Source organism: Bison bison, unplaced genomic scaffold (assembly GCF_000754665.1).
Source record: "Bison bison bison isolate TAMUID 2011002044 unplaced genomic scaffold, Bison_UMD1.0 scf7180017851016, whole genome shotgun sequence".
NCBI lineage: Eukaryota > Metazoa > Chordata > Mammalia > Artiodactyla > Bovidae > Bison > Bison bison.
The window spans coordinates 324,940-337,883 of NW_011481589.1; the positions used below are offsets into that span (position 1 = coordinate 324,940).

At 51.1% G+C, this 12,944-nt stretch overlaps 1 protein-coding gene across 1 annotated transcript in view; it reads right to left on the bottom strand.

Moving 5' to 3' along the window:
• Positions 1-12,068, bottom strand: part of TTC39A (tetratricopeptide repeat domain 39A) — a 31,348-nt gene extending 19,280 nt beyond the window's left edge. Inside the window, exons 1-4 of the mRNA XM_010849657.1 lie at positions 11,937-12,068; positions 4,291-4,422; positions 3,351-3,427; positions 2,040-2,107 (exon numbers count right to left, since the gene is read on the bottom strand). Of these exons, the coding sequence (XP_010847959.1) occupies positions 2,040-2,107; positions 3,351-3,427; positions 4,291-4,422; positions 11,937-12,001 (342 nt within the window). The 5' untranslated portion in view covers positions 12,002-12,068. The remainder of the gene's footprint in view (positions 1-2,039; positions 2,108-3,350; positions 3,428-4,290; positions 4,423-11,936) is intronic.
• Between the last annotated feature and the right edge of the window lie 876 nt (positions 12,069-12,944).

Sequence of the window (12,944 nt, forward strand, 5' to 3'; positions counted from 1 at the left end):
GGTCCGAGGTCAGCTAAACTAGACCTCCCCACTCTACCCTGGGGGCTTAAGACGAGGGTCTTGCTTGCCAAACAAGCCTTCCAAAATGCCCAGGGCTGGACCACAACCTCCTTTACCAGGCTCACATGTACATGAGCTATGTGTTTGGAGAAAGGCCTGGAGGAGATGCTCCCACCAGTTAACCGTGTCTCCTCCAGGTAGAGGAATTGTGGGGAAGGAAGGGAGACTTTCGGTTTTGGATTGTTTTTTTTTTTTTTTTACAACAAGCAGGTATTTATCACATTTGTAATTTCAAGCACCTGGGGACTTTTCTGGCGGTCCAGCGATTAAGACTCCACACTTTCACTGCAGGGGGCATGGGTTTGATCCCTGACTGGGGAACTAAGATCCCACATGCCACGCGATGCAGGAAAAAAAAAAAGAAGCACCAATACCTACAGCCCACCTGGCTGTTCCGCTCCCATGTATACACCCGACAAAAACGGACATATTTCAAGAAGGCTCATAGCACCACTGTTCACAGTAGCCAAGGACCGAAACAACCCAGATGTCCTTTAGCCGGAGAATGGATAAACAAACTGGCATGTTCACAGCAGGGAATATTAAACACAGCCTTGTGTGATTGGGTAAAAAAAGCAAGTCCCACACAGTTTGAGGCCTTAAGAAACTCAAAGGCAACCAAAACATAGCAATTTGGTGTTCAGACATGAATAGGAAGCTGAGAAACCATTTTTTAAAAAAAAATAGGGTGGAGATGATACATACAAAACTCCAAGTAATGGTCTCCCCCCGGAGGAAGGGAGGAAGGAAGCAAGGAGGCTTGCCAGCAGGGTTCTGTTCTCTGATTGGGTGGGGGTGGGGTTCATGGGTGTTTATTTATTATATATAATAATAGAGTATACAAACAAAGGAAATAAAAGGCCATTCATGGTGATCCTGATGAAGAACTAAGATTAATCAAATTCTAATCATCTGAGGTCCAAAAAGATAGAAATATCACTAATAAAAATAAAGAACGGCTGTTATCTAGGCAAGCTCAGAGGAGCTAAAGCAGAGGATACGGGTGAAGGGTCTATCCCTGTGAAGGCCCCATTTAAAAAAAAAAATAAATAAAGAACACCCCAATGATAAAATTTAAATGTGCCTCTCCCACCCCAATACACCTATTACATGACGATTGCCTGCAATGCAGGAGACGTGGGTTCGATCCCTGGACACAACTGAAGAGACTGAATATATATGCACATATATTTATAACTATATCCAGGCTTTTTGGTAAAACCAAAGGGTCTCACAATTTTCTCTATGGTGAAGAGCACAGGCTCTGAGTCAGCCAGAAGGCATGTGATTAGTCACGTCCAGCTCTTTGTGACCCCATGAACTGTAGCCCACCAGGCTTCTCTGTCCCTGGGATTCTCCAGGCAAGAATACTAGAGTGGCTGCCATTTCCTACTCTAGGCTGAGTCAGCCAGATCTGGTTTAAACCCAACTCTGCCATTTGTTAGCCATATGACCCTGAGAAGGTAGGTCCTTCCCCCTAATTCTCCCCTTCACAGGCCTGAGGTGATGGTTAAATAAAATATGCAAATGTAGGCAGAAACAAACATGCAATGTGTATAAGGTATGTAAAAACGACAACCCTGCAGTGTATACAAAGTATGGTGTGCTGCAGGTGCTACAAGTCAAGTTCCTGAATGAATCAAGTTTGATTCATTCTGACTTGTCTGTTGAATGAATCAAATGTGAAGCAGGCTTTGTGACAATGTCTGTCACTCCCGTGACACAAAAACAGCAGGAAACCAGCAGTCACAAGGTGGACATGCATCCCATCAGTGGGTGGGAACATGTGTGCCCCTTGTGCAGAGGGAAAGCCCGTCACCTCTGCCACTGAGCCTGCCCAGGGCCAGGAGTGCTGGGGTGACTGTGCCTTGGTCCTTGCCTCACCCACAGGTCATGGCTTCTCTAGATCCTTCGGGCTAAGATGTGGTGCTCCACCCTCTGAAACCCCCAGGCTGCTTGTACAGGCAGCGGGTTCCTACCTGCAGGAAGGTCAGGGCCGCTCTCTGCAGCAGGCACTCTGCGTAGCAGACCTCAGCGTGGATTTCCTCTGCGGGGAGAAAACCAAAGCCCTGCGGCCTCCTGGGACTCTTGGCAGGAGACTTGGGTCACCTCCTCATCTCATTTCCCAAAAGGCAAAGGGAGCCTGAGTCAGCACCTGCCCACTGCCTCTGGAGCCCCGTCACCAGGTTCCTTCACACATGGCCCTCAACACTGTCCCAGTTAGCTTACATTCCCCATGCCTGCATCCCCCTAGAAGTCAGCGTGGGGCCCTGGGACTTGTTCTCCTGCCCTCCAGGCATCGCTGTAGGTGCTGTGCACCAACACTCCTAGGGCACTGGGATGAACGGATGAAACCAGGGAAGCCACGGGCTGTGGGAGCGAGGAAGGAGAACTGACACAGCTGGAGGAGTCAGGAGAGACTTCCAGGAGAAAGATATCTGAGTTGAAAATGGGATGGAAGCATGAGGCAGGAAGAGCTTTCTTGGCAGAAGCCCAGGAAAGTCAAACAACTCAGATGTTTGGGGACAGCTGAGCCACAGAAGGTTGAAATGGGGTGAAGCGGGGAGAGGCTGAGGGGACAAGGAAAATGAGGGGCAGAAGTCTGGCTGAAAGGGCCTTACGCACTGGTGGAGACTTACAGATTTGGTCCTGTGGGCAGCATGGAGCCATGGCAAGTTTGAAGGAGAGAGACACCATCGAGGGCAATGTTTTGTGCTGGAACCATCAAGGGCTCTCGAGGTGGGGATGGCCATTTGCCCCCCACCCCCACTAAAGGTTCCCCAAGTGCTTATGGTTGGCTGCTGCTGCCTCTAGGACTGCAGTCATGGCACAAAGATGCAGTGTGGCCCTGGCAGCCCAGACCTCTGCTACTGCCCCCAGCTGTTTCATCACAAGGTGTCAGGCTCTAAAACCACAGTCCCCTCTGGGGCACCTTAGATTACTATGGTCTTTAAACCACGAAACCTAACTGCACACACAGCCCTAAGTCCACCCTAGCCTGAGGAGCAAAGTGACAGCTCCTTTGACAGCATTTTCTTTCCTCAATTTGCAGCCCTCAGCAGGTAATGCTGTAAGGTAACTGAGTCTTTACCTGCTCCCCACCCACCCCCACACATGAGACCAGTCCTCAAAAGGCCCCAGGTCTGACCCATCAGTGTCTCAGTGCCTGGGCCAGGGCTCAGCCCCCTGGGTGACAACAAGGAGGATAACTGCCCCTTCCTGCCCCTTCCCGGGCCTGGAACCAGGCGACCTGGCATCAGCGGGCTGAAAGGACACCCCAGATGCCACACCTTCTGTGAACTGGTCCATAGTGGGGCGGTGCACCAGGCTACTGAAGGAATCTGTTACAGAGGACTTCTTCCTGTGCCTGCAGAGAAAAACAGGGCCTCATATCATTCAGGGAGGTGAGCAGGGGGCCCAGGCACCTCCAACAGCATCCCGTGCCCCTCCCAGAGGACTCCACACACTTAGCTCCTGGAAACTCCCCCAAATCCAGGCTTTTTCATGCCCTTGCCCCTGCTGCTGCCTCTGCATGGAGCCCCCTCCCCTGCTCCGTCTAACCTGACCTGTCCCTGGTCACCCCACAGGACCCAGCTCTGATGTCACCTCCTCCAGGAAGCCTTTCCTGCTCCTCAGGCTGGACCCCCACGACCCTATGAGCTGCCCTGCATCATGCTGAGCTGTCACTGTCTGTGCCTGCGTCTCCCTGATCAGGCCGTTCAGGCAACAGAGGGGCCAGGGTCTGATGATTATCTGGGCGAACAGAGCCCAGGCCAGGGACTGGCCTAGGCCAGGCTGGAGTGTGTCCCAGTGAATGATGACTCTACCTGTGCACAAACACTGACGGTCTGTTTATTCATGCATTCAAGCAGTTAATGTGCACTGAACACCAACTATGCAGTTCCCACAACAATTCTATCATCACACCCATTTTACAGATGAGGAAAGTTGAATCCACAGAGGGACTTGCCCAAAGTCAGAGAATTATTACGTGACCACAGCCAGGATTCATCTCCTCCCAATCCAGTCTGACCCAGGAAGCTCTCAGTGACCAGCTCAGACAACGTGGCTCCTGAGGCAGTGCCAACAGGGACAGCTCTGAGCACTTGGGGACACACTTTTGAGCCAAAAGGAGCAGGACTGATAGTGGTATTTTAGGCACTGGGATAGGCCAAAGTGACAAATGGATGCTTCACAACCCCTCATCCCTGCCTGCCCCATGGACCTGACCTCTGACAGAGCGACTGCGCCTCCTTCATCATGTTGCCAGCAAGTAGGATGTCCTGGGGGTCAAAGGTCATCATAGCCTGCATCTCCAGGATGGTGGCATAAGTCAGCGAGTGGTACATGCTTTCCTTGGTTCTGCCAGAGAGAAGGGACATAAAAGCATCAACCCCTAGAACTTCAAGATAGCTGACCCCAAATCATCATTCACCATCCCCTCCCCCACTGTGGGGGAACACAGGTCCAGAGAGCAGAATGCACTCACCCAACAACTGACCCTTCCACTGCTACTCAGGCAGCCTCGGATCCCAGCTCCTCTTCTTCCTGCTGCGTCGCCCTAAGTGACTCTCCAAATCTGAGCTTCAGTTTCTCATTCATTCTATACAGATGGCAGCAGCAGCATGCTGACCTGAGGCGGTACTTCCCTGCACCAGGGCCATCTTTCGCCTTCTCCCCTACCCATCACAGGCCAAGCCCAAGTCCTGTCTGCAGGGTCTCCTTTACCCTCAAACCCCACCCCAGGCTTACCCATCTTTGTGCCTGGACTGCCCTGGCCTCGTTACCTCCTGCCTCTCCCCACCCCATCACCTGACCACATCACTTTCTGCTTGAGCCCACCTGGGGCTTCCACCTCCCATGAGATAACTCTGGGAGTTGAGGCCCTGCCCACCCCTCCAGCCCAGTTCTCCTATCACTTCTGCTCCTGCCTCAATATCTGCCCACATTCAAGTCTACCCACACTGAACCATACATGCTTACCTCAGGAAAATTCCACCCTTTCCCTCCTGCAGGCCTTTATCCTTGCTGTTCCCACAGCATTAAATGCCCATTCTCTACCCGACACCCCCTGATTCATCTGTAAAGGTGCTTGAATGCCTCAAGGGCCACTGGGGCCCCTGCTCCAGGGAGCATGCGCTTATGCTGGAGGTTCGGGCCACGCTGAGTTTACATCAGCAGACACTCAGCTCTTTCCCAGACGGTGGGCATCTCAAGGTCAGAGCTGTGTGGGTTTATCTCTGTCTTAGCACCAATGTGACAGTGCAAGCTGGGCTCAGGAAGCCTCCCCCTCCTCTCTCCCTGCTCCTCCATGGCCCCAGACCTCTCATCTAAAGGGTGTTGGAGGGAGAGGGACGGCATTTAGTCTAACACATACAGAGAGCAACAGGCAAGGAAGGATGGGACCCAGTCCCTCTCTGTACCTGGGGAAGTCACAACACATCTGGGCCTTGATTTATGGTTCTGCAAAATAGGGACAATAAAGCTGCTCCACCAGAGTCCCCATGGGACTGGCCAGGGATTACCCTCGCCTGGCACACCGTAGATGCTGCAGCAGTCTTCACTCCCTTCCCTACACTCCCTTGTTAATTATTTTCCAAATTCCTCATTGCCAGGCTTCTGCTGGGAACTTCACAGGAGACAGAGATGACTAAGGTTTATAGGCTGTTTATAGACTTATAGATTATACGACTTCACACATTTTCCTGCCTTTCTCATTCATAAAACACCTCTGTAAATTAAGTTGCTTTTCTACTTCTGGGTGATTCTCAGGTGATATTATCCTCAGAAGTCAAAGATTTATGAAGAGAACCAGTCCTAGTAGCTGTCAGGACACCTCCCAGGTCTTTGCTAGAACTGCTTGTTGGAGGGCAGTGGCTTGTGGAAAGGAAGTCGCAGCCTGTCGTGGGGACAGAACTCAAGCTTCAGAATATCTCAGACACAGGCACTAGTTACCAGCTGTGTGATCCTGGTGAGTTCTATAGGCATCTCTGAGCCTCAGGTTTCTCCTCTGTAAAATGGACACAATAATTCTCTCCCAGGAGTTTTGGGTATCCAGGCTGGGGCCACAATGCTGATACTCAAGAAATATGAGTCTAAGTCCCTCTGGGTCCTGCCAGGGTTAAGGGTCATTGCCCTGCATAAAAACTTTCTCCTTTAGGAAGGGTTTCCCTGGCAGCCACAAAGACCCACATCCCAGATAACTCCCTCCCTCAGCCTCTCTAACTCTCATCCTCCTTACCCTCAAGTCCCAGGCCCAGGACTCAGCTCCACTTGCCCAGCCCAGTAGGAAGGACCCTGCCTGGGAAGCTGGCAGGCAAAGTGGAATTTCAAGTCTGTAGTCTGGACTGGGATTCAGGGCACAGAGGTACAACACGGCCCCCCAAGACCTCAGGCACCCCAAGTTTAGTTTGCATTCCACAGAGTTCTTATCTGTGCCTATGGTGACTGGACCGCTGGAAGCAATGATCCCCTTCCCTGTGAGCTAGACCCAGCTCTAGGACACAATGCCCAAGGGGTCTCTGCCAGGCCTAGACCAGCTGTCGAGAGAAGGAGAGCATTGAAGATCCATAGGAAGAGCCGTACGTTGGGGTCGGGGACTCCTCGGCCACCTGGAGGTCCAGTAAGCCCAGTGCCTCCAGCCCTTCCCTCCTCCTGCCAGTAGCCATGACTCGGGCCCTTGTCATCTTTGTCCTCACCATCAGGCTGACTCTGATCCCACCCCTACTGCTCTTTCTGGAGACCTCCCTGCAGTCCCAGTCTAAACCCTGACTTCCAGAGGACCTCTCTGGGTGAGGCTGTTCTAGGCTGGAAGGCAGACAGACCCCCCCGCCTCCAAGCCACTCTCCTTCATCCTCATGGAAGCCCCCCAGCGCCTCTCAGACCCACCTTGCTGCACTCCTCTCCAGCTCACTCACCTCCAGGGGCAGTTGTATCCCCAGCCCACCTTCCATCACTCAGCCCTCATTCTTCTGGGACCTACTCCAGCTCTCCCCACCCCTGCCAGGCTGAGTGTCTCTGTTCTTCAAATACACTAGGCCCTCGTTCTCTGCCTGGCCTTTGCACAGGCTGCTTCTCTGCCTGGAAATGCCCTCTCTATCCGGCTGACTCCTTCTCATCCAGCCTATCTCAGCTTAAATGTCACTTCCTCCGGGAAGACTTCCAGGGCTGGCTTCATGGGTATGCCATCTGTGCAGTCACGCAGGGGTCCATGCTTGGTTTAATGCTCTGCTGTCATTGTTTTGAAATCCTTAATAATTTCTAAACAAAGGATTCTACATTTTCATGTTGCAATGCACCCTGGAAGTTATGGGGCTGGGCCTAAAGCCTTCCTGACCGGCCCCTTCCCACGTGAGTTGGGGTCCTCGTACAGCTCTCAGTACCACCCTTTACGGTTTTTCACTGGCTCCCTGAGGAGCGCTGAGGACAGCCCATACCCTGTTCAGTCCTGCAGCCCCAGCACCCCACATGTTGCCATGCACACGAGGTTACTCATGAGGTGCTGCCAAGTGAAATGGTCACGGGTGCCCAACTGCCGCATCCCATGGGTCACACCCTGACCTCATCATCAACCCACAGAACAGCTCTGCTTCTGGAGTCCTGCATGACACACCCAGCCTCCCAACCACAGGCTCCCCACCTTTGCACTCACTCTCATCACTCCCACTGCCTGATCCTCCAGCCCGTCCTGTCTTCCTGACCCCTCAAGCTCCCTCATGTCACCCACTATCTTGTCAAAACCCTCACTGCTGAGCCTTCCAGCCCCCTGGAGCACTGGCTAGGAGCCTGGGCCCAGAAAACAAGAAACCGCCTACTCTCTCCACAGCGCTGCCACCGAGCAAGAAGGGAGGGCGCCACCACCACACAGACAGGTACAGCCTGAGCTGGATCACCAACCTCAGCCCATCACACTACTCATCAACTTTTCCTCAATCCCTGTCACCCCCTACTCTCAGCAAGGGACTTGACTTCCTCTCTCAAAGGGAGGAACTCTCTCAAAGGGAACTCTTCTGGTGGTCCAGCGGTTAGGAATCTGCCTTGCAATGCAGGGGACGTGGGTTCAATCCCTGGCCGGGGACCACAATGCCATGGAGCAACTAAGCCTGGGTCCTGCAACTGCTGAAGCTCCTGCACCACAACTAGAGAGTTCTCAAGCTGTGACAAAAGATCCCACGTGCCGCAACTGAGATCCGACGTAAACATTCAAAATGTTTACATCTGTCCCCAACACGCACACCCCTATTCTACCTCCTTCCCTCCCACCTGGAAGAGGAGGCAGGCGTGAGGCCTCTGTGCCAGATACACTCCTCCACCTGCTTGAGATCCAAGATGGCCCAAGAGGCCCAGGAGCTGAGGGGGGATGGATTTCAATCGTGGTTCTGTTAGTTATCAGCCATGACCAATTTTTTCATCAAATGAGTGGAGTAGTGACCATGTTCCAGAGACAGTGCTCAGGGGCAGACATGGAGTGAAGTAAAATAAACTAGAAGCTACTCAAAGACGTGACAAAGGGAAAGCAAAAACTGGGGGTAGGGGTGGGAGTGGGAAGCCTGGTGAGCCCAGTTACTCCCCGAGGGCAAAGTACGGATAACAGTAAATGAGACACATGTGTACAACAGGAACGGTGAATGAAGCTGACCCCCAGCATCTTTCACAGCTTCAGTGGCTACGCCTGGGCAGGGGAGGTCATGTTACAGCAAGAATTATTTTCTCTAGACCAGTAGTTCTTCAAAGTGATAGAGAAAGATATCTCCTGTACCTCCCCACACCTCCCTTCTGGAAACATTATTTGGTTGTCACAAGAAGGGGTGGGGTGTATGCTAATGACGAGCACTGTTTGGTGGAGGGGGAGGCTCTTAAGTGTAGAAAGAAAGAAAAGACCCGTTTTTAGAATGGGGCAGGTGCTGAGATAAATAGAGGCTACAGTGTCTCATGAATGAGGTAAAGGTGGCCTCCCAGGAAGACTGTTCTCTCTGTGCTGCCTCTAGGGGCCTGAGTTCAGGACTCCCTAGGAAAGTACCCTCCTGAGGTGAGAGCAGGTGAGGCAGCCCCTCAAGGAGGAGGGGGCTTCGAGAGGGAGGAGGGCTTTGGGGGGTGAAGTGGCAGAGAGGAGCTGCTTAGGGACAAGGAGTGACCAGGAGGGAAGGGGAGCCAGGGCGCCTTCCAGAAGTACTGGAAGGTACTCAGTGATGGGGCAGGATGGAGCCTGGCCTGCCTCTGACGATGGCCACACTCTTAAGCAGAACCGGTCCTGCCCCATCTCAAGCCAGATCCTCTCAGAGGGTGGGCTGAGGTGTGGGGGCATGTGGACCACTGTACGACTCACGTCCACCAAGCCCTGGCACTGCCCCCTCAGAAGCTGGGCCGCTGACCCCAGACAGGACAGCGATGGGTCAGTCAGGTCTAGAGAAACTGAACAGGACTGGCTTGGGGAAAGCAGCAGCCCTGCCCCAGCACTCGCTCTCCCAAGGAGCTGGTGGGGAGGGCGGTTCTGGGGGAGCCAGCTGTGGCAGATGACCACCTAGAGCTGAAAAGAGGGGATTAGGCCAGCAGGCGGCAGACGCGATTAGACCCCACCTCGGCCCCATCTCAACCCCAGGACCCAGGCTGCCAGGGCTCTCTGCCCACGTAGAAGAAGGTGGCGGGGTGCTAGGGTGGGCGCGGCGTTCTTTTCCTGAAATGCTAACATCTGGGGCCCGCTCTCTGCCAGCTCATCCAAAAGCTGATCCCACCAATCACAAGGCTACTTGGGCCAGACCCTCCCATTGGATTTTGAGTGAACTTGCTCTTAAATATGACCAGACAGCCAGCCAGGGACCATGGGTGTTTCAGGAAAGCCCCTCCCCACCACGGGGAGAGGATTCTCCCTCTTAAAGAAAAAAGAAACACTGAGAAAGCCAAGATTATGTAGGAAAAAAAACAAAATATTTTCAAAAGAGATAATTATTCTGTGATAATAATAACAGCAATAAATACTCATTAGAATGCTTACTACATGCCAGGCCCCATCCTCAGGACACTCATATTTTAAATATAGATATAAAGAACACAGTGCACCCATAAACCAAGAATAAGATGTTTTAGGGAAAAAGAACATTCAGAAAACATTGAGGAGTACTAGGGAATTAATCATATGATTACACACAAAAAAAGAAAAGTCAATGGATTTAATGATAAGGTTGAGGAACTCTCCCAAAAATCGGGGGGAAAAAAGATACAGAAATGCAGTGGGGAGGGCACAGATAAATAGCTCAGAAGAGGACTGGACCAGGAAGCCTAGCGGCTGATGTAAAGAAAGTCCAGGAAAGAGAAACAGAATGTGGAAGGATCACACGAGAGAATTTCCTAGAACTGAGTTTTCAAATAAAAAAATTCCGATTAAACAGACCTATACTCCAGCACATCATTGTGATATTTCAGATTTGCAGGAATAAGAGAGAAGATCCTAAACATGTCTGGAGGAGGAAAAAAGATCCCATGCTACAAAAGAAGAATTAGGATTCTCCTGGCTACAGTACCTGCCAGGAAACAGGGCAGAAAACAATGCCTTCAAAATTCTGAGCAGGAAAGCTTATATTCATGCAACACTCTCTTAGAAAACTTCTAGAGGATGCACTCTAACCAAAGGAGGGAGGATATGGATATGAGAGAAAAAGCCAAGCCAAGCAAACTGGAGAGAAGGGGATTCCAGGAGCCAGCTGGAAGGTGGCCAGTAAACAGGCCTGTCCTCCAGGGGACAGGTTTCCAGAAAAAGGAGGGACTGAGAGGGTTTCCCTGATATATGTGAGTATTTAGAGAAAACCTCATGACTTCATGGAGTGGCTATAAAGAGCTCAGGATAAACATATAGCAAATTAGGCAAATGAAAAAAACAAGACAATTATTAACTCCAAAAAGAAAATATAATCTTACAAGGTAAGGTTTATCTCTGCGATGAGCATAATTACACAGCTATAATAATGAAAACACTGATTACTAATTTAGCCAGATATTGTGATACAATGATAGGAGCAGGAGGAAGGAAGGGAGGTGTGGCAGGGGTTTAAGAAAGCTAAGTTCTTGTCAACCATTTGTTGTTTAGCTGCTAAGTCATATCTGATTCTTTCGCAGCCCTGTGGACTGTAGCCTGCTAGGCTCCTCTGTCCATGGGATTTCCCAGACAAGAATACTGGAGTGGGTTGCCATTTCCTTCCCCAGGGGATCTTCCCAACCCAGGGATCGAACCCATGTCTCCTGCTTTCCAGAGGGGTTCTTTCCCACTGAGCCACCTGGGCAGCCCCTTGCAACCATTAGATATGTAAAAGTAAAAAGCAACAGGAGTGAATTTCATGGTATGTGAATTATATTTCAACTTAATTTCAGTTTTTAAAAAAAATTGAAAAAAGAGGTAAGTAAAGAAAGAGCAGTCCAAGTGTATTATTTAGAAATAAGGCAGTCAACACTAGAAGAAATGGCTAAACGACTGACTGTCATCATTGCCCTAAAGGCTTCAGTGAAAGCAATTCAAGTCTGTAGTACTCTGGAGGAAAATACCTAAAAGGGGCTATTTTAGAGCCAGACTCTGTAGGACCAAGAAATCAAAGTGGAAGAAGCCACAAGAACCTGAGGAGAAGGAAGTCACGGTGACCCTGAGGACGGCTTGGTTGTTCGAGGCTGTGGAATGGGGATCCTGAGCCATTTTTATGGAATTCTCAGAGGTCGGAGTGACCCAGAAGGCCGAAAGCATTTAGTTACACTGGATTCCTCTCATGTAAGACTTCTGGGTCTCCATCTAATACCTCCATCCCTACACTCACATATGTGCATGTGCGTGCACACACACACACTCACACACACATATACACATCCTCCATCTCCAGTCTGGGCTTAAGCCTCACCTGGGCTTGAGGTAGTTGAGTGCTTCTGAGAACTGGTTGGTGAGGAAGAGGTCAAGGGCGGTCATGCACTGGTCCAGGGCCTCATGGAGGCTGCTCACAGGAGTCCTGGTGGGAGAGACACGAGCATGACCCGGAAGCTCTCAAAAGAGCCTTGGTTGAAAGGTTCAACTGTCCTGGCTGGAACAGAGCCTCCCAGCACCCATTTGACCTCCCTGGTGATCCTTGGATGCGTCATGAGCTCCTCCAGGCTGCCCCCTCTGAACTAGGACACAGGACAATCTGAACCTACCTCTGAGTATTCCTAAAGGTGGGAGAGGGGAGTGGAAGGAGAATGTCATCTGATACCCAGTGGGGGGATTGGGAAGGGGATGAGGATAGGGTCTTGGGGATTGGTGCAAGGAAGCCTCAGGAATAAATTTATCTTACCTTCCATGCCCCTTTTGACCCATTGGACTTTTCTGCCCCCACTTGGGGGGCACAGCCCACCCACTAAGTTCCACTGCAGTCCTTTTCTTCCTCCTTCTTCTCTAGGCCTTCTCCTGGCCTCCTCTGGCCTGCACTTTAGAACCCCACAGGCACTGTCACAATGGGTTGGAATGGGCAGCCACCCTGTAAGAGCTGCCCAGGGGGCTTTACATTCAAGAGCCACCTTAGCCAATAGCATCTCCAGTATACCTGGCCTCCTTCCAGTCCTTACACCTCTTTTAAAAAAAGTTTATTTGTTTTTATTTGGCTGCACAGGTCTTATTTGCAGCATGTGGGATCTTCAGTCTTTGTTGTGGAGTGCGGGATCTTTGGTTGTGGCACGCAAACTCTTAGTTGCAGCATGTGGGATCTAGTTCCCTGACCAGGGGTTGAACCCCAGCCCCCTGCATTGGGAGCACAGAGTCTTAACCACTGGACTACCAGAAGTCCCCCTTACACCTCTTTATAGCTTTATAGCTCTTATCACTCTGTGACCTTTTTTTTTTTTAACTTATTTTTGGGTTTATTATCTGTCTCCCTCCA